The sequence below is a fragment of the Neoarius graeffei genome, chromosome 18 (genome assembly GCF_027579695.1).
Source record: "Neoarius graeffei isolate fNeoGra1 chromosome 18, fNeoGra1.pri, whole genome shotgun sequence".
NCBI classification, from domain to species: Eukaryota; Metazoa; Chordata; class Actinopteri; order Siluriformes; family Ariidae; genus Neoarius; species Neoarius graeffei.
Genome location: NC_083586.1, coordinates 58,859,737 through 58,882,236, shown reverse-complemented (window position 1 = coordinate 58,882,236; position 22,500 = coordinate 58,859,737). Strand labels below are relative to the sequence as shown.

The window sequence follows — 22,500 nt, the reverse complement described above, 5'->3', positions numbered from 1 at the left end:
TTTCGAGTCGAGTCCACGACTGATCCGAGTCGAGTCCAAGACTCCAGCCGCACCATGTGACAGTGTCTGTTTCAGCGCCATTAACATTAGTTTGTTCCTGAACATGACGTATGAACAGGTGAATGTACTTCTCTTTATCAGCGAGTGTGAAGTATTCTGTCAGAGATGGTTAGGAGACGGATGGAAGTGCAGAAGGTGTGTTTATTAATACAAGTGAAGACGGTAAACGATCCAGAACGGCAGGCCAAATCATAAAACGGTGAAACGAGCAATAAGTCGAGCGAGGCACAAACAGACTATCGTAGACTCGGCGGAATCAAAGACGAGAAACAGGAAATCAGGCTTGGGAATGTATCAGAAATGCAACTCAATACTTCGCAAAATGAGTGCATTCTGACATCGGCGCACTGATTGCGCCTTAATCCTGTGTAGGTGAGAGTCGTTTACAGTGCGTGCATGAGTCTCTATCTGATGCAGGCACGCAGGTGTAACACGCTTGCATGAAATTAATAGCCTAGTAAACTAGACCCACCCGCCTAGCGGCCAAAAATATTTTTTGCCTAGCGAATGGGTCTAGCCTCGCACCATATAAACAAAAACACCCCGGGCATCAAATCGTGCCCGCCAATCACAACGCAAGGTTTTTGTTTGGATTCTTTGGGCGGGTTTTTGCAGGAGTGACGACAAAGCTGCGCGACGCTGGAGAAAGCACAACAGGAAAGATGGCTACGGGCTAGTGAACAGCGCGCGTTTGACTCCGCTTTGGAATCAGTTTTAGAAGAATTAGACTTGGAGTTTTCGTTGAAACATGAGCAGGAAGAGGCTCTCCGCTCATTCCTTTTCAAGAAGGACGTTTTCGCTGTTTTGCCGACCGGCTATGGCAAAAGTCTGATCTACCAGCTGGCTCCGCTCGTAGCCAAAAGGATGGGGCTAGTTTGTGCAGTACGAAGAATTAATAAACAGCTTTGAAACATTACTTTTTGATTGTTTCTTATTTTCCCGTTATTTTACATTTAAGGGAAATTATTTCACCAAACACCACTAAATAAAAACTCTCAAAAACAGTTTAAGCAAACCCTTGAAAAACACTTGGAAAAAAATGTGTATGTGGTACAGACTCCAAACTTGTGGTCATTATCTCCAAACTTCTTAATATCTAGAACCTGTTTATTAATTAATACGCATTTTGAAAAATTATTTATTTCAAGGCCTCCCCCACTGCTTTCTGTCGCTCTGACTACGTCACAGTCACTGTTGCGCTGATTGGTCAGAGCGTTGGCCTATACGCACAGAGACAGTTTGAAAGACAGCGGGTTGTTCCTCCCACACCCTTCAGAAATGTCTACGGATCGAGGCCAGACTAAATATTCACATTTAGTCTGGCTTGCCAGGCTACTTAATCGTCACTGTTTTGTGAAATAGTCTGGCTTGCCAGGCTATGAAATTAGTACAAACATTAATGTAGCTAAGTATCTTAAGCCAAATTATTATTGCCTCGGTCACACCCGGCCGTACGTGCTCCTACGGCCGGTCTACGTGCAAGAAATGCACGGAGGGCGCGCGTGTGACGTGCTGATTTTCGAGCCGCAGACTGGCCGCAGAGGTTCTTTGTCATGTCAAACAAACTCTACAGGCGCTTACATTTTTTTCAGGTTGCAAGACAAACTTACGGCCAACGTGCGTCTTTCTCCACGAACAACAACAACAAAAAAAAACCACAGCGATTTGGGAAACGCCAAAAATCGCACGGCCAAAAAAATCGTACGTCCGGTTGTGACCTAGGCTTAAGGTGTGCTACAAAAAATAAAGAAAAAAAAAAAAAATCAGAGTCCGAATGCAGTTAATGCACGAGTCTTAGTCGAGTCACAAGTCCTTAAAATTAGGGCACGAGTCCGACTCGAGTCCTACAATCCTGCACTGTTGTCATTGTTAGGTTTATATAAGTATTATTCTTATTATTCTTATAAGTATTATTATTAAAATGGTGACAAAATTAAGAGTTAACTTAAGGTTCAGTTAAAAATGACCTTCTGTCTCGGCTGGACATTGTTTGGGAACATTTTGTTTATGAAATGTGTATTTTGAACAGAGAAGTGTCTGAAGGACCCACCAAGGTCTGTTTTAGTGTCAGATCGACCCACACACACACTTTAATGTTGGATGTAATGGTAGCCTTATTGCTGAACAAAGAGTTAAGACTCTTATATTATATTTTTATAGTATATATTATAGTATATATTACTTATAGATTTTAGAGCTTTTTAAGATCCTTTATTATTTTAGTCTATTGCATATACTATGGCAGTGATTTTAAACTGTTCCTGTGTAGCCTGACCTTCGTCCAGTGGAGAAGAACACTTCTTTGTTAGACCAAACATAGTCTTTGTTTAAAACATTGTCGTAAAAACATCTCGCGCGCTTTGACGTACGTAAATGAAATTGCTGAAATATTATTTTGCTTATGATTGAAGGTTTCATTCACACACACATACATATGGAATTAAGATGTGATTTGCCGACCTAGCACATAGACACAGATATCAAAATGATGTCACTCACTCACACCCTCCCATAGACACACACACACCCCTCTCTGAGGTCACATACAAACACACACACACATTTGACAGACACAATAGCCGTTTGGAGAGATTATGATTTGTTATAAAAGGTGTTTGTAATCTTTCATCTTTGACGAAGTGACTGTGCGAATAAACTGGCATGTGAACTCTCTGGTTCCCCTGTCTGTTTCTATCGTTCTATCATTCGTCCCGGATCCGAGGGTGGCCCACGAAGGAATCGGGGTCTCTTTCTGGGTGAACCCCAACAGTCATTTTTACTTATTTTACATCGAATAAAAATTCAGAATACACCAAAACCTCACAGCTAATAGAGGGCACTTTTAACCGAGCACTGCTCTTCTTGCTGATTCCTGATTTTTTTTTTCCTTCTAAAATGTTGTTAATGATTTCTAAGCATTAAAAAATTAAAATACCTCATTTAAAGGGCTGATGACACGTTTTTGACATCTTTGGCGATGTTTTATAACATAAAAAGTAATTCCCGATGATCCATATATTAATTCACGAAGGCGCCTATTTTACAAGTTATGATAAAAAACGCGGCTATTTGGGCAAATTTGACGGGGCTGCAGCACCCAGGAGACGAAAGAGGAGGAGGAGCTATATGACGTCAGCGAAAGAACCTTCCTCCTCACTTACCAGTTTGTTGTTGATGCGGCAGGTGTTCAGTTTGTCATTATTAGTATTTTTATTATACATACATACACACATATATTAGTTATTATGCCTTCGCGTTGTGTTGCCGGCTTTTGCTCCAAAACCCACAAGGATGGGGTAAGTTTATTCAAGTTTCCCAGAGATCCCGAGCTGCATGCGAAGTGGGTGAAGCAAGTCGGGCGCACTCGTGACAAGTGGGAGCCCTCACCAACATCCGTCCTGTGCTCTGAACACTTCCATTTGGATTGTTTTGACACCCTTCCCAGCTTAAAGGAATCTCTTGGGTGTTCAGTTCAGCACAAACGTGTGTTGCTGCCATCAGCAGTGCCTACAGTATTCCGGAGGGGGTCTACTAGTAGCTATGCCGGATCCAGCAGTCGCCTGGGACAAGGCGACTCCTCCAAAGACAGTCCAACTGTCAGAACATGTGTTGAGAAACGACATAAGATAAAGGTACGTAGAGCTATAGAGTGCTCCGACATGATGCTAAAAATAGTAACCATGCGGTCTGCGCGGCCATCTTGGAAGTGACTCGCTCCAGAGCGCTCATAGAGTACACATCATAGAGTACACATTCATGATAATCATAAATGTAATCATAAAGTCGGCGTGATATCAGTCATGTATTTGCTTGTGAAAGCTTGCGGCTTTCATCTAACTGCCGCCTAGCAACGAGAGGCAAAGGGTAAAGAGGGTAGGCTATCATAGATTCTATTCGGAAGAGATCAATACGTGATTGCTTAAAAATGAGGTATTTTAACAATTTGCATCTCTTTTGTGATTATCGTGACACTTGTGTGTTCTATAGAACTGTATGTCTTATCAGCACATCGAGGATCTTCCACCGGAGGCTTTAGCAAGTACTCGTAGCAACACTACACTTTACCCTTTGCCATGCGTTGTTAGGGAACGGTAGCAAGTACCCCGATGACCGACTTCAAGAATATGTAGAAATTGTACTTTCCAAAAGTCATTTGAGCTTAGTGTATTGCATTTCCATTTATATTGTAGGTTCTTGCTGATGTTTTTGCGGAGTGTGACGCAGCTGCTGAATCAGAAGCTGCAGAGTTTGTATGTACTAGTTGTGAACATTCACATTCTTATCAATCTCATTCATTTAAAATCAGATAAAATCATGCCATCATGATCACTGCTTAAAGTACCAGTATTTGGTTGTTGAAGAGCTAGCACTAGAAAGTTCGCCGGCGTTTTCATGCGCCATTTCCATTGAGTAGAACAGCCAGTGAACCGCAGCGTGTTCTTCCGCTGACGTCACAACATGGCCGCGAGCCACGGACCTAGACCCCGAAGCCGTTTGTTTTCAGGATAATGGCTGGCTGATGAAATTATTGGCTGGCTAGCTGACTCAGCCAAAACCTTAATGGCTGCTGCAGCCACCAAAATGTTTATGGCTACAAATGGCTGATACTGGACGTCACTGTGTGGCATATATCCGGGCGAACGGATCAAACAAATGGGGGGAATAAATAGCAAATTACCACAGGTCCCCTGGTCTCTTACTTCATTGTAAATATAAATCTAGCAAGATTGTAGTTCAATGCTAATAATAAGCTAATCTGGATTGTTCGAGGAAGGCATCTAGCTATCTACTCTCACTAGCAATGACCAGTGAAGGACTGGCAGCTATCTTACTATGATGAAAGTAGAGTGGTGGAGTACGTTTTTTTTATCAATCTCGAAGTATGTGAAACAAACAAACAAACAAAAAAACCTTTACACTTTCCCTCAGCAGCGGCAAAGAATGCAGCCATCTCGTCGATATCGGAGTCGATTGATGCTCTGGGTGGGTTCCCGGGTTCCCCAGTGTATCGTGGTAACAGTGTGAGGGGCGGGAAGCCAGACAGGTAGTCACAACGGCAAGCTTGTGGTGGCTCTCTGTGCTGTGATATCAGTTCTAAATCTCTACAGTGTATGCCTATACGTCTCTATTGTGTTACTACTAGTGTGTACAGTTGATCATGTTTGTGTCACTTTTCTTGTAGCTCATGATGTGGATAAACCCATTATTTGATGTACACAATTCTTAGTGGCTCAGCCAAATTTTATTAGATAGCGGCTCAAATTGGCTTACAAAATTATTGGCTGGCGGCGGCTCAAATTCTAAATGGCGGTTTTAGCGGCGCCTGGCGGCGGCTTTGGGGTCTACACGGACCCAGTTTTCTTGCGCTGTGCAATTAAAAGTTGGATATTCGCGTAACAACACCTTCTTTTCACGCAATTATAACAGAAATCTAACATGTTTGCCGTGTTGTATAGTTTATTTAAGAAATTGCATAGAGTCATGTTTGTGTCATCAGCACTTTAAAACAAACAAACAAACAAACAAACAAACAAACAAACAAACAAAAACCCTTGGTGTTTTATAGCATCTTGTTTTTCAGTACAGTACAGTCGACTGATGACGCACACAGACCTGCTGCCGAATGACCGGATTATGATCAGTGTAAAGACTGAAACAAAAAACCCGATTGGACTTTTTCAATCCGAAATCCAAGCCACTGAACACTTCGTGCTGGTCCCAGCCCCGGAGAGATCGGGGACGGCTGCGTCAGGAAGTCACAAATCAACGCGGTTGAAAACCAGCTGTGGTTTCGCCCGGTCACAAACTATATGAAGTACGTGACGAATCAAATAAACTCAAACTGGTCGCAAGGTTCTGTTTGAAAAGCTGTGAGCCTTGGGGGGGGGGTAAATCAAGCAGCAAATAAAAACTATTCTACTCTCAACCAGCAAATCACCATCAAGATCTAACTAAAAACCAAGTGATACACAAATTATTAAGGAACATTAAACAAATAAAAAAAAAAAAAAAACCCCAAACAAAGACTGTTTAAATTATACAAATAAAAATGTTAGAAACATTAATTTTACTCCGTGTATGAACAGCACCAAGTTAATCTAGAACTCCACCCACTTTAATTCTTTAAGCTCCACCCACTTTGTCACGTACTCCTGAAAACATGTTTCCTGATGCACACCAGGGCTTTACATTAGCACCCGCCCACCCACCCGCCAAATGCGGGTAAAATTCGGCTTTGGCGGGTAATGACTTTAGTCCCACTAGCCACTTTGGCGGGTGGTTTATTCTGTGGTATGACAATATATTTTAATTGTAGTTTTCTCTGAAGGCATCTGATATAATAAACGCACTGCAATGTAATATTACACACCTACAACTCCCATGAGCACCTGCATAAACATTCTGACAACGTTAGAATTGTTTAGAACGTTCGTTAAAGGGATAGTTCGGGATTTTTGACATGAATCTGTATGGCATCCCCATCAATAGTGTCGTGCAAACACACTGACTTACCCCTGACAGCATCCTGTGGGTCCAGTTCTTGTCCAGTTTTGGTCCAGACGAAAGTAGTCCGGCAAGTTTGTTGGGGTCACGAAAGTAAAACGTTTTTCGTCTCAAAACAGTATGTGTTCAAAAGAGTGATATATTTGCATCACAAAACCGTTGCCAAATAAAAAGTCAGACCTCGAAATCGCTTGGCACTATTTTCTCTCCCTTCTTATCACTGCGCGCTGCCGCCAGGTGACAGCGAAACGCAGACCCACTAAGCTGGTGGGAGACCAAGGCTGCACTCTGTCCACGGCTTACACACGTGATGGCACGGAGGATGTGTATAGTGGCAGCATCTGTCCCCCCAGAGAGGATCTTTTCAAAAGCAGGACAGATTATAACTGAGAGGAGAAATAGAATCAGAATTAACTAGTTAATTGCAGCAATTAAAGGAATAGGTAGGAAAGGGAAGGCGCAAAGACACCGCGCAGCGCCTGAAAACGGGTTTTCAGGCGCTGCGCGGTGTCTTTGCGGCTGCAGCGGTGCTTTGCCTGTGCTGTGGCTGAAAATAGTTCCAGATATAAATTGGTCTAGTAAATCCCTTCGTGTTAATTTGCATTGATATGTGTACTCGATGTGAATGTACAAGTCATGAGAAATAATTATAAAAAATCTTCCGAAAGAGCCGGCTCCTTATAGTAAGAAGAGCCAAAAGAGCCGAAATTCCCATCACTAGTAAACAATGAATGAAACAGCCGTGGCTGTCACCTGGCGGCAGCGCGCAGTGATAAGAAGGGAGAGAAAATAGTGCCAAGCGATTTCGAGGTCTGACTTTTTATTTGGCAACGGTTTTGTGATGCAAATATATCAGTCTTTTGAACACGTACTGTTTTGAGACGAAAAACGTTTTACTTTCGTGACCCCAACAAACTTGCCGGACTACTTTCGTCTGGACCAAAACTGGACAAGAACTGGACCCACAGGATGCTGTCAGGGGTAAGTCAGTGTTTTTGCACGACACTATTGATGGGGATGCCATACAGATTCATGTCAAAAATCCCAAACTATCCCTTTAACGTCTCAGATAAAATCAGTGATACGGTAACCTGCGGTTAATGAACGAAGCGACAAAGTTGCTGACGACTGACAAGCGCACTACGTGGCAGCATATAGCTGGAGTTTCAAACCCTGCTGCTCAGGGAAAAAGGGGCAGCGATGAGCAGGGCCGCAGCAGCATTTTAAAATCACCGAGGTCCGTGATGCGCAAAGCGCACGCCGAAAAATTTTCGACATATTTAAATGAAGGGGTGAATGACACGCCACACAAGAGATCTCTCATCTCATCTCATTATCTCTAGCTGCTTTATCCTGTTCTACAGGGTCGCAGGCAAGCTGGAGCCTATCCCAGCTGACTACGGGCGAAAGGCGGGGTACACCCTGGACAAGTCGCCAGGTCATCACAGGGCTGACACAGACACAGACAACCATTCACACTCACATTCACACCTACGGTCAATTTAGAGTCACCAGTTAACCTAACCTGCATGTCTTTGGACTGTGGGGGAAACCGGAGCACCCGGAGGAAACCCACGCGGACAACATGCAAACTCCGCACAGAAAGGCCCTCGCCGGCCACGGGGCTCGAACCCGGACCTTCTTGCTGTGAGGCGACAGCGCTAACCACTACACCACCGTGCCGCCCAGATTCGCTAGTTCATAGCAAAACCGAAAATACCCTGTACTGCGAAGACTGTAGAAAGTCTGGCAAAGACGGGCACCAGTAATTTTAAACTCGAAACTATAAAGGACCACGAAAAGTCAAATGCACACATCGGTACTATAACATCAAAACAGGCGAAGACGGCTGGTCACTACAGGACAGCATTGCTTTCAGTCCCTGGCTGTCATGAAGTCGGCTGAGCTGGAGAGGATGGAGCTGCTGGTTAGAAACGTTCACGCGATTGGAAAGAAGTTGATCCGCCCCAGCTATCGACTTATGGCCTGCTGGAAGCCGCAGGTCACGAAGACCATTTTTCATATGGACCATTCAGACTCATCTGATGATGAATGTAATGAGGACATTTAATGTCTCTCTCTACACGTTCTCTCACACACACACAATTAATAGATAATACATAATACTTGATAATACACATAATACTTGCATATGAAAACATCAAATGTTTTTCAATGATAAATGTTTTGAATTGGACTTTTAATATTAGAATCAGTTCAGTTGTACTGAATGTTATTTTTCATATTATACGATATTTCATATTGTAAAGGGCTTGAATTTGAGTTCAATAAACAGAATACTCTGTTTATATTTTTGCCTGAACTGGTTGCGTGTTTTCATATCGGGAGCGACCTTAACAGCACTGAGTATTGAGTGCTACTGTAGAGATGCATTATACGCTGCCATTCATAATTAAATCTAGAGCTTCCGAACTTTAACGTATCATGGTGAAGAAAAAAACTGCGATTTCCTGGCAACAAAATTGTGGCTAGTGAAAAGGCTGAATGGCTAGTGACTCGGGAAAACCACTAGCCACAGCGGCCGGTGAGCAAAAAAGTTAACGTAAAGCCCTGATGCACACCACAGGCGATTGCTCTAAGACAACAAGGGAGGCTCAGCCTCCTCTAAAAATGCCCTTATAACTTTAATGTGCGCGTGAGTTTTTCCCCCTCGTGACAGCGCGATGCAGCGCAGACTCAGTGGACTTCAATGGCATTTGGGAGCTCTGCACTTTTCAATCTCAAAATGCAAGACGGTTATTGGACAAATACTGCGAAAACGCCCGCCCACGGACTCCGAGCCTCACAGTGGGAGGGACATGGCAGTTTCCGCGAGGAGGCTGGTGATTGGTGAAAGCAGCTGGATATTTTCTTTGATTGACAGCTCGTTTCAACTATAGACAGGCAGCGGTGAATCTCAGTTCAGTCCCATGCGGATTCGCAAGTGGTGTGGTGTATTGTAAGAGATCAGCTTACATTTCGATTTCATTCATTACATACGGTTTCTACCAGCTTTTTTAGTTTGTATATATTTTCATTGTAAATAAAGTGTAAATATAGTGTTGTCAAGTTTGCTATCTTAGTTCCAGAAGTTTCGTTTATTTGAGTGACTGAACTTGAACTTGAGGGGGCTAGTCAGCTAGCACGAAAGCTGCGCACGGATGCCAAGCATTGCTGATTTAATTTTGGCGAAGCCATTTGCCAGTCTTCCTTTCGAGGAAAAAATTAAAATTAAAGAGCAGGGTAGACCAACGCCTCAAATTGACTTGGTGAAAAAGGTAGGGAATAATACTCGTTCCTTTCAGCTCTCCTGGTACGAGAAAGTGAATTGGCTAACAGCAAGTGACCCACATCAACAACAGTAAATAGGCTACTTTAGTAATATGTCATGGATGGACCAAAAATATAGAATCTATTTAAAATGTTTATGCTGAGTATATTATATTGGAATATATATTTCTCTGGATATGAATTAAACACAGCTACAATTTGGAAAACATTTTTAAACAAAAACACAGCCGAGAACATTTCACACTACAGACCTGGATTAAAAGTGAAGCGTTATCAAAATTGTCAATAAAACATTTCTCAGTCAAAATAAGTAAAATATAGGGAAAGTGTCACTGAATGAAATGTGTGGCACCCAGCTCTATGTTTGGCTCCCCAAGGTCAGTGCTTGTGCCTATTCCAGAACACTCTGCTGTTACTGCTGAGGTTCCTGACAAAGAGCTGCTTTCAATAATGATCAATTTTTAAACCACATGCCACAATTTTAAAATATAAAATGTTAAAATATACCCCTCCCCCCAACACCACCATCATGTATATTGGACAGTAGGCTAATGGGCCAAAAGAACCTGTTATTTCACAGTTTGTGACCCTGCCAACAATCAGCCAGATCAGAGGCAAGAGTATGGGCAAAACTGATGTTTTTTCTTTTAAAATCTGGAAATATCGTAACCGACCAGCCTCCCGTTTGAAAGACTACCAGCCGCCACTGATGCACACGTGTGTGTGTATATATATATATATATATATATATATATATATATATATATATTTTTTTTTTTCATGAAATCACTATGATACACATTAGTTTCCTTTACAAACCTCAAAGACCACAATAACTGCACTGAAACTGGCTTTATTTTCCCTCAAAATCAATTTAACTTCTAAATTCTATTCAGAACCGACTGTTTTACGGCGCATCTCTGTCTCTACTTAGAACAATATTACGGAGGAATTTCACAAAACAGTGACGATTAAGTAGCCTGGCAAGCCAGACTAAATGTGAATATTTAGTCTGGCCTCGATCCGTAGACATTTCTGAAGGGTGTGGGAGGAACAAACCGCTGTCTTTCAAACTGTCTCTGTGCGTATAGGCCAACGCTCTGACCAATCAGCGCAACAGTGACTGTGACGTAGTCAGAGCGACAGAAAGCAGTGGGGGAGGCCTTGAAATAAATAATTTTTCAAAATGAGTATTAATTAATAAACAGGTTCTAGATATTAAGAAGTTTGGAGATAATGACCACAAGTTTGGAGTCTGTACCACATACTTAACATACACTCTTATTTTTTTCAAGTGTTTTTCAAGGGTTTGCTTAAACTGTTTTTAGAGTTTTTATTTAGTGGTGTTTGGTGAAATAATTTCCCTTAAATTTAAAATAACGGGAAAATAAGAAACAATCAAAAAGTAATGTTTCAAAGCTGTTTATTAATTCTTCGTACTGCACAAACTAGCCCCATCCTTTTGGCTACGAGCGGAGCCAGCTGGTAGATCAGACTTTTGCCATAGCCGGTCGGCAAAACGGCGAAAACATCCTTCTTGAAAAGGAATGAGCGGAGAGCCTCTTCCTGCTCATGTTTCAACGAAAACTCCAAGTCTAATTCTTCTAAAACTGATTCCAAAGCGGAGTCAAACGCGCACTGTTCACTAGCCGTAGCCATCTTTCCTGTTGCGCTTTCTCCAGCGTCGTGCAGCCTTGTCGTCACTCCTGCAAAAGCCCGCCCAAAGAATCCAAACAAAAACCTTGCGTTGTGATTGGAGGGCACGATTTGATGCCCGGGGTGTTTTTGTTGATATGGTGCGAGGCTAGACCCACTCGCAAGCAAAAAATATTTTTGGCCGCTAGGCGGGTGGGTCTAGTTTACTAGGCTAACGATTAAGAAAACCCTCATAAAATATCATTTTAACATCAGTGCACATTTTAATCTTAAATAAACTAATTAAAGAAATGATTTTTATGAATGTTTTCTCTCCTGAGAGTTCCTTCATGGTGAAAACTTATTTAATTCATCATCATCATCATCCAAAGACCAGATTTCTGGTTGAATTAAGTGTGCAGGTTTATGCATAATTAGACTAATTGCATAAATAAACGTAATAAATCTAAACATTCCAGCGCAAACAAAACTTGTTACAATCTCAGCAATTATGTGGCAAAGATTGTGATTTAAAAAAATAAAAAAAGCTGATCCATTACTATAGAAACGGTAGCGTATTAGAGTGCGCGTTTACGTAAACCTGGGATTTGAATCGCAGTCCGAACTACTGCTGTTACAGGAAATTAAATCAACACCATCTGGCCAATCAGGATTCAGGTTTCAGTAACATCAGTGCACGGCATCTCCAGTATGTAGTGTGTGTGTGTGTGTGTGTCGTACACTCTGGAAGTCCTGCACGTGGATGTGGTGCAGCCAGCTCAGGTGTTCGTGGGCCTGCAGGAAGCTGGCGAGCTGCTGATGCTGAGCGATGGGCTGAGACAGCAGCTTCCCTCGCTTCCCCTTCTCCATGTACCAGCGGAACAGGAAGTCAGCAAAGTTCTACAGGAAACGCACACAAGACACCAAGCTTACACCTTTACAGGTGCCATGTGAACCGATTTAAAAAAATTAAATAAAATAAAAAATAAATCCTTTCAATGAAATGAGATTGATCATCTTCATAAGGTCCAGGAAGTGTTTTTAGGACCTGTGGGTACTCTAGAACCGGACTCTAGAACTTGGTTCTGCAGAGATCATGAAGCAAGCTTTCATATGATTTAATAATAATAATAATCCAGAATAAACATCATAATGTTCTTCATAAGGCCAAAGAAGTGTTTTTAGGACATGTGGGTACTCTAGAACCCAGTTCTGTTCAGTTCAGGAAGCAAAAGTTTCATTATGATTTAATAATATTTTTTAAAAAAAATCTGAATAAACATCATAAGGTTCTTCATAAAGTCCAGGAATTGTTTTTAGGACCTGTGGGTACTCTAGAACCAGAGTCTAGAACCATGTTCTGTTCAGTTCAGGATGCAAGCTTTCGTTTTAATTGATTTAATTAATTAATTAATCAGAATAAACATCATAATGCTCTTCATAAGGTCCAGGAAGCGTTTTTAGGACATGTGGGTACTCTAGAACCTGGTTCTGTTCAGTTCAGGACGCAAGCTTTCATTTTGATTTAATAAAACTTGGGGGGGAATCTGAATAAACATCATAAGGTTCTTCATAAAGCCCAGGAAGTGTTTTTAGGACCTGTGGGTACTCTAGAACCAGAGTCCAGAACCATGTTCTGTCCAGTTCAGGAAGCAAGTTTTCGTTTTAATTGATTTAATTAATTAATTAATCAGAATAAACATCATAATGCTCTTCATAAGGTCCAGGAAGCGTTTTTAGGACATGTGGGTACTCTAGAACCTGGTTCTGTTCAGTTCAGGACGCAAGCTTTCATTTTGATTTAATAAAACTTGGGGGGGAATCTGAATAAACATCATAAGGTTCTTCATAAAGCCCAGGAAGTGTTTTTAGGACCTGTGGGTACTCTAGAACCAGAGTCCAGAACCATGTTCTGTCCAGTTCAGGAAGCAAGTTTTCATTTTAATTGATTTAATAAATAAATAAAATCAGAATAAACATCATCATGCTCTTCCTAAGGTCCAGGAAGTGTTTTTAGGATCTGTGGGTACTCTAGAGCCCGGTTCTATTCAGTTTAGGAAGAAAGCCTTCATTTTAATTTAAAAATCAGAATAAACATCATAATGCTCTTCATAAGATCCAGGAAGCGTTTTTAGGACATGTGGGTACTCTAGAACCCGGTTCTGTTCAGTTCAGGACGCAAGCTTTCATTTTGATTTAATAAAACTTGGGGGGGAATCTGAATAAACATCATAAGGTTCTTCATAAAGCTCAGGAAGTGTTTTTAGGACCTGTGGGTACTCTAGAACCAGAGTCTAGAACCATGTTCTGTTCAGTTCAGGATGCAAGCTTTCGTTTTAATTGATTTAATTAATTAATTAATCAGAATAAACATCATAATGCTCTTCATAAGGTCCAGGAAGCGTTTTTAGGACATGTGGGTACTCTAGAACCTGGTTCTGTTCAGTTCAGGACGCAAGCTTTCATTTTGATTTAATAAAACTTGGGGGGGGAATCTGAATAAACATCATAAGGTTCTTCATAAAGCCCAGGAAGTGTTTTTAGGACCTGTGGGTACTCTAGAACCAGAGTCCAGAACCATGTTCTGTCCAGTTCAGGAAGCAAGTTTTCATTTTAATTGATTTAATAAATAAATAAAATCAGAATAAACATCATCATGCTCTTCCTAAGGTCCAGGAAGTGTTTTTAGGATCTGTGGGTACTCTAGAGCCCGGTTCTATTCAGTTTAGGAAGAAAGCCTTCATTTTAATTTAAAAATCAGAATAAACATCATAATGCTCTTCATAAGATCCAGGAAGCGTTTTTAGGACATGTGGGTACTCTAGAACCCGGTTCTGTTCAGTTCAGGACGCAAGCTTTCATTTTGATTTAATAAAACTTGGGGAGGGGGGAATCTGAATAAACATCATAAGGTTCTTCATAAAGCCCAGAAAGTGTTTTTAGGACCTGTGGGTACTCTAGAACCAGAGTCTAGAACCATGTTCTGTTCAGTTCAGGATGCAAGCTTTCGTTTTAATTGATTTAATTAATTAATCAATCAATCAGAATAAACATCATAATGCTCTTCATAAGGTCCAGGAAGTGTTTTTAGGATATGTGGGTACTCTAGAACCTGGTTCTGTTCAGTTAAGGACGCGAGCTTACATTTTGATTTAATTAAAAAAATAATGATATATATAAAATAAAATTTTAATTAATATGTCTACAAAGTGTTTTTAGGACCTGTGGGTACTCTAGAACTGGACTGTAGAACCCTGTTCTGTTCAGCTCAGGAAGCAAGCTTTCATTTTGGTTTAATTTAAAAAAAAAAAAAAAATCCGGAATAAACATCGGGTTGTAAGGAATAAAGGAATGATAATGTGATACAGGTGATGGGGCGTGGCAGCGTTACCTGGTCAGCGAATTTAGTCATGTAGTGCTGCAGGCGAGCCTGGTTGTCCGTCTGCTCGCACATCTGCACCAGGATGTCAAAATCGCAGTACTTTTCAGCCAGAGCCGCCACCCACTGATACTGACCCAGTTCCACTAAACACACCCACACACACACACACACACGGTGAATCAGAGATAAGCAGAGCCAGACATCTCGAATGAATACAGCGTAGATAATTCACATAAAAGTGAAAGAACGCCCCCTGTACAGCTCAGTCCCACACTGCTCCAGGAAGCACGCTGTCATGTGATCCTGCTGCTGGCTGACCGCCGTTTCCATTTTTATTACGTTCATATACACGAAAGAGAAAAATATCCACGCTAAAATCAAAACCTGTCCTCAGCATGACTCTGAACTGAAGCGTTATTTATTTGGATACATCTTCTAATTTGTGTATTCATGATGTAATTAACTCTATAGAAAAATCGAAACGAAGCACATCTCCTGAAACTACGAAAACTGATATTCCAAGTCAGTGGTTATTAGGGCTGAACGATATATCGTTATCTTATCTATATCTAGATATGAACATTCAAGATATTAATATTGAAAAAGCAACGCTATAGACGATATAGATTTCCCCTCCCTGCATGTACAGCTCTGGCGGTCACAACAAACATCATTTTTACGATCGCCCTTGAATGCACCGCTAAGGCCGGCCAACAACAAACCTTATTCCATGCTTGCTGTGGATCGACAGCTGAAGCCAACCAATGACAAACATATGAGGGCGGGACAAGGGAGATGGAGACCGATGCGCGCACACTACAGACACAGTGGGGAAATTAAAAAGAAAGAAAGAAAACGAGTGCGGAAGATAATGCGGCCGGTGGCGGTGCAGAATCTGACTTGGTGCCAAAACATAAATCATCCTCCGTTACTTGGAGGTATTTTGGATTGGAAAAGGACGATGTTAACCAGAGTGAGGTGTTGTGCAGGTCGTGCTTAGCAAAAATTGCGACGAAGCAAGGTAGCACAACAAACGTGTTTCGCCACCTGAAACACCACCATCGCGCGCTGCACGAAGAGTGTATGACCGTGAGAGAAACACCGGGGACTTCTCAGTCATCCCAAAATAAGCCAAAGCAAAGTTTGATTGCTGATGCGTTCAGTAGCGTTACACCGTACGAGTCGACGTCCACCAGACAAAGAAATTACAGACGCTATAACGTACCACACTGCGAAAGACACGGTACCTGTTCTGTTAGTAGAAAATGCATTTTCTGCATACAGTTATGTGATCTTTTGAAGAATACAAGATGTTGCACTTCAATGCACTTTCAATGTTCCACCAGCTGCTGCATTTGTTATTTATTGTTAAAGCAGAGCTGTATGGAATCAATTTTGTGCCAAAATGTTCATACAAATTTCCTCACTTACCTGATAATGATTTGCTTGACAGAATACTTGGGCGGGATCCTACTCTTAAGGGCAACATTTCTTTTATGTACAACATTATTTTGAATCTCGCTACGCCTTCAACCGAGAAGATTAGATGCACTTGGGAACGGGACCTTGGTGTTCCAATCTCAGCGCTGACCTGGGAAGGTTGCCTGGATTGGATTCATACTTCATCTTTAAGCCTTAGACACAATTTGATTTAGTTTAACGCTACGTTCACACTGCGAGGCTTAATGCTCAATTCCGATTTTTTTGTGAGGTCGTTCACATTAACAAATATACGCGACTTGTATGTGATCCTCAGTATGAACGAAAAGCCACCTAAAAGTGTTCCGCATGCGCATTGCAGGATACGACGACGTCACACGCAGTGAGCATGGCCAGTGTTTACGGAAGTAAAACCGCCCGGTTGCGGTATGACCCATCCAATCTAGCTTGAATAGCTGCATCCCCCCAAATGGAAATCAGCTCCCTAACCTCTGCGTCCTTCCATTGAGAAGATTCAGAACCTTCACAGCCCGAAGCGTCCCTCGCACTGATGTCATGCACAGGGGCGCAGATACGTTTTTGAACTGGGGGGGACAAAGCTGCCAGCAAACCAACCCCAACCCCAATATGCCTGTCAAACTTCTTGTGGGTTACCATAGCAACCAAGCTCGAGCTCGCAACCTGTGCAGTCTGCGCAGCTCAACCAACCGAATATCAGTCTTTGTTTTATGCGAGTTGTTGCAACTATGTCTGTACTGCTGTGCACCTCAATAAACCGAATGGTAATTAGTCTTTTGATTTTTCCGTGAGGTTTGCCTTATGCAAAGAAAGACAGCATAGACGTTTTTTCCTCCCTATAAGTGGGGGGGACCGAACGAGGTGAATTGAAATCTGGGTGGGACGAATCCCCCCCGTCCCCCCCTCTATCTGCGCCCGTGATTATGCGCCATGTTGTTGTAACTTTTTCTGAGAGACCCGCCGCCTACTTCAGCGCAGAATAGTGACGTTTGTGGCTTGTTGATGACGTGTAAGTCGGATGAATGCGACCTGGCGGTTCAGACTGAAGTCGCATATGAAAAGAGCGGATAGGGATCGGAATTAGGACCACATATCCAAACGGCCTGGGTCGGATTTGAAAAAATCGGATCTGTGTCGTTCATATTGTCAATAAAAAATCGGATACAGGTCACATATGGGCGAAAAGATCGGATTTAAGTCACTTCAGCCTGCGGTGTGAACGTAGCCTAAGATTCTGCACAGGCTTCATTTCTCCAGGGAATGGTTGGCTAACATTTACCCAAACACTGACCCACATTGTTTGAGATGTCATCGGGGCTTGGCCACTCTTGGACACATGTTCTGGTCATGTCCATCACTGACTAATTTTTGGACGCATATATTTGATGGTTTTACGCATATGTGTGGCAGGCACATCCCATTAGACCCAATCACTGCTATTTTTGGGGTTGTAGGTGATAATGTTCAGATCTCTACGTCCCAAGCACACGCCATTGCATTTGCTTCACTTCTTGCTAGGAGACTTATCTTGCGGCAGTGGAAGTCTGCTAATCCCACGTCCTTCCTTTGTTGGGTAAAAGAGGTCTTAGCTTTTTTGCCCCTAGAAAAGCTTAGATACTCAAGGGGTAGATCTTCTAGCAGGTTTCACAATGCATGGAGTCCTTTTCTAGAGTTTGCAGACAGTCTTTCTTTCTCTTAAGCGTCAATGGTGCGTATGTCAACTGGACTGGTAGGGCACTGGGTGCAGCACAGTTACACTGTTTGTAAATGGACACTCACAAACAAATCTATAAAGTGTGTCTAAAGGTTAAGATGTTCCTCAAGGTGGCAGACCCCTTTTATTATTGTTGTTGTTGTTATTATTGTTACTGTTGTCATTATTATTATTATATATAATTTAACTACTCTCATTTCTATTTTCCTCTTGCTATATTTCAATGTTTTTTTTTCTTTTTTAAATTAAACTGAGTAATGTATGTGTTGTGTACCCTTGGGTGGGTGGGAACTGGGTTGCTGTTGTTGTTTGTATAATTGTAAAAACCTATAAATAAAGTTACAAAAAAAAATATGTTCATACAATACTTTTGAAATATCAAACAAAAACGACAAATCAAAATACAAAAAAAAAAAAAGTCAATTTTTTTAGACTGGCAAACAAATTATTCGTGTAATCGTGCAAAATATCAGTCTATTACTCTTCAGAAACCTTTTATTTTTGTTCCGCGTCTTTCTCAGTTTTGTTTGGCGTAATTTATTTTGGTTGCGATTCCAGCTTTCTCGTTTGCGCTCCCTGACTTTTTGCTTGCAGTTTTGGCACAAACTTGACGTGTGGGCGGGCTGTCCAGGAATGCATTCCCATTGGCTAACTTGTGTTTGAGTGACAGCTACGCTCAGCCATTCCCTACTCGGATTCTGGCGGACTGTTTGACGAGTGACCGATCCATTGACGGTAAACAGGGATCGAGTGGACTTCAGTGGCGACTATGATACTGAATTAATTCAACAAAGTGTAAGTGCGGGACAAATGTGTTGTACGTGTTGCAGTAGTGCACAAGTCCACTCGATCCTTGCTTACCGTCAATGGATCGGTCACGCGTCAAACAGTCCGCCAGAATCCGAGTAGGGAATGGCTGAGCGTAGCTGTCAGTCAAACACAAGTTAGCCAATGGGAATGCGTTCCTGGACAGCCCACCCACACGTGAAGTTTGTGCCAAAACTGCAAGCAAAAAGTCAGGGAGCGCAAACGAGAAAGCTGGAATCGCAACCAAAATAAATTACGCCAAACAAAACTGAGAAAGACGCGGAACAAAAATAAAAGGTTTCTGAAGAGTAATAGACTGATATATTTTGCACGATTACACAAATAATTTGTTTGCCAGCCTAAAAAAATTGACTCTTTTTTGAATTTTTTTTTTTTTAAATTTTGATTTATCGTTTTTGTTTGATATTTAAAAAGTATTGTGTGAACATTTTGGCACAAAATTGATTCCATAGAGCTGCAGTAAAATGTTTGATTTGTAATTTATTTATTCATAATTTATGTTAATGTTGATGACTGGCAGTGAGTTCTTAAAAAAAAAAAAAACTGCACTTTCCACATTTTTTTGTATTATGATGTTTTTATTTTTCTGAAAAATGCTTGGTTTTCACCGAACCCGTAGTCATAACGTATCGTATTGATATCGAGATATCTGGCATGAATATCGAGATATGAAATTGTGTCCATATCGTTCAGCCCTAGTGGTTATTATAATCAAAATCTCCGACTGGCTCCGACACCGCGTTACGTCATTCCCTACGTAAGGAACACATGTAGTGAACAGCTGGCTGTTTGAGATTCACCTGTCAGGCAAAAAGGAAGCGTTACTGTACGTGATAATGAATTTGAAACATTATTATAAATTTTACTGTTGCTGCCTTCTTGCGATATTTTTTTGCTCAGAAATTGAAAAATTTCAGTTTCTGTGGTTCGTAACAAACTCCTTCAGTTGAACATTAACAATACAGACATTAATAATAATAATTACATTTTTGATTTTGAGCTTTTCATAGCTGGATAACGGGGAAAAAAAACAAACAAAAACAACTGGCACGTGTTTGTTGTCGGATGCGTTTTCAATGTGGAAGGAACTCAGGAACTTACGCAGGGGCGTGAGCAGTTCAGAACGACGCTGCGTGTACTCCATCTCCAGGGCGTCGTAGCGCTCCTGTTGCCCGGGGCGACGTAGTGAGGTGAGCTGGGCCACGTAGCCGCTGAGCAGCGAGTCCAACAGCGCCACCAGCTGCTCGCTGAGAGCGTTACGGAGTCCTGAGTCAGCGTGAGGATACACACTGTGCAGGATCACGTCATGCTGCCGGGCGATGACTGTACGAACTCCGCCCACTCCACCTGAGGCTGCAGCGCACGCGTGCACATACACACACAAACATTTTATTTTGCTCACCTTCTGATCCATACTGCATATCAACAGGCTACCATCACACTTGTTGCTATGGTTACATCGCAGTTTTAATTTTCATTCACATTTCCACACACACTAGCAAGTAAAAAGCATCTGTGTAAATAAAATGAGGTTCATTTTGCAATTAAATTAATCTGTTACTCAGCACTTCTATAGAACATGCTGCCATTAAACCCTCATTCATGACTGTCGTCATGGTTACACAACCATGACTTGATGTGCATTGAAATAAAATTAACGTAGAAATTTTTTTACATTAGACGTCGGAAATCGAGCGCTTCCGACGTAGCATAGTTTAGCTTCTGTCCTGTTAGTGCTGCCGTAGTTGAGCTCGGTATTATTTTTGGTGTTGAGTCGGAGCTCATGCAACAGAAATTCACTAAAAGTCCTGGAATGACGTTCCGAAGCGTCTGTATGAACCCTGTTCAGCACTAAAGCAAATACAGTGTTCTTTCCTCATTAAGCTACTGTAATTGTTGGAGTAGCAGGTTTAACAAAGACCCTAACAAAAAGAGAAAAGAACAATTAGGCTAATAATAATAATAATAATGGGACGAGGCTGAACAAAATATCGTGATGTTAGTGGTGAGCAACTGAATTAATTAATTATTTACCAATGCCAAATAATTGCTCGTGAGACACGAACAAATCACAATATTTTGTGAAAACCAAGTTCAGTATATTATTATTATTTTTTTTAAAATACCGATTATAAAAGTTCTCACTACGAGTCAAACAATTAAGAAATTGAACCATGTTGACAAAAGTGCAAAGTGACTGTGAATGAGCGGACTGTTATTTGTGGGCAGTTCGGTCAGCCAAACAAAATGGTGTGTAAAAAAAAAAAAAATTTAATAAAATTAATAAATAATAATAATAAAGAAGTAGTGGTTACCGCTGTCACCTCACAGCAAGAAGGTCCGGGTTCGAGCCCCGTGGCCGGTGAGGGCCTTTCTGTGCAGAGTTTGCATGTTCTCCCCGTGTCCGCGTGGGTTTCCTCCGGGTGCTCCGGTTTCCCCCACAGTCCAAAGACATGCAGGTTAGGTTAACTGGTGACTCTAAATTGAGCGTAGGTGTGAATGTGAGTGTGAATGGTTGTCTGTGTCTATGTGTCAGCCCTGTGATGACCTGGCGACTTGTCCAGGGTGTACCCCGCCTTTCGCCCGTAGTCAGCTGGGATAGGCTCCAGCTCGCCTGCGACCCTGTAGAACAGGATAAAGCGGCTACAGATAATGAGATGAGATAATAAAGAATGATATTTAACAGTTATTCCATGAAATCGAGTCGTGCACAAGCTGATAGATGCTATAATCCACGTCCACGTACGACAAGATTGACTGGAATAACTGCTTTATTCTCCCCACATTCACTGGATTTTGAGAAACGGAGCATTTTTATTTTTTGCAAATTCGATAAATAAAAACTTTATACAAAATGTCCGATAAAATCATTTCTGCTTCTTAAAGGCAGACTTCTTAAAAACCTATCGATGGCTGCATGAATTGACTTCAGTGTTGTTTTTTTGTAGAAAGTGCCGCCTTGCTGTTGTGCTGAGGAACAGAATAGCTCTAGACGACATTTATTTAATTCTTCCTTGGACATTTCAGCTCTGTAATTTTCAAACTTCTTTGATCTTTTTGAACTAGTCTTAAAAAAAAAAAATTTTAATGCTTAAAAGATGAAGAATGTAAACAAACCAATGAAATCACAGGAGCAATTTGTGAAAAATGCAATAATTATATTATTATTATTAGGGAAAAAAATTTCAAACATGTTCTTACCATTAAATACTTTTATATGTAGTGGAAGTTCATTATGTCTATCTATTATAGATATTTTAAGTTCGTTTCTTAGACAAGGATTTTTTAAACTTGTTACCTTGTTAAAGTGCCATTCCACCATTGGATGTATTCTTTGGCATAAAATACAGTATATTTTATGACAACATGACTAGACAGAGAAATCTTTTAGCTTCAAAATGATATACCAAACATAATTTTTTGACAACGACAAGTATATTAATTTTGCGACCAAAGTCACCTACCCTTTTAATTTCCGCGCGGTAGTGAAACGTGAGGTCATCGGCAGGTTCCCCTTCTTGTGTACCACGTCACGTGTGACGTGGCACAGATTATCAGCAATGGCGGATAGAACGCGATTTCCACTTGTCGATTGCTGTGCCGATATTCACCATCGACCGTCTCCTTT

General features: G+C 41.4%; 1 protein-coding gene across 1 annotated transcript in view; it reads right to left on the bottom strand.

Annotated features, from left to right (window-relative positions):
- The window catches only part of nup133 (nucleoporin 133), an 85,614-nt gene that overhangs the window by 4,067 nt on the left and 59,047 nt on the right, over positions 1-22,500 (bottom strand). The window contains exons 18-20 of the mRNA XM_060899091.1: positions 19,974-20,225; positions 14,882-15,015; positions 12,232-12,390 (exon numbers count right to left, since the gene is read on the bottom strand). Coding sequence (XP_060755074.1) covers positions 12,232-12,390; positions 14,882-15,015; positions 19,974-20,225 — 545 coding nt within the window. The remainder of the gene's footprint in view (positions 1-12,231; positions 12,391-14,881; positions 15,016-19,973; positions 20,226-22,500) is intronic.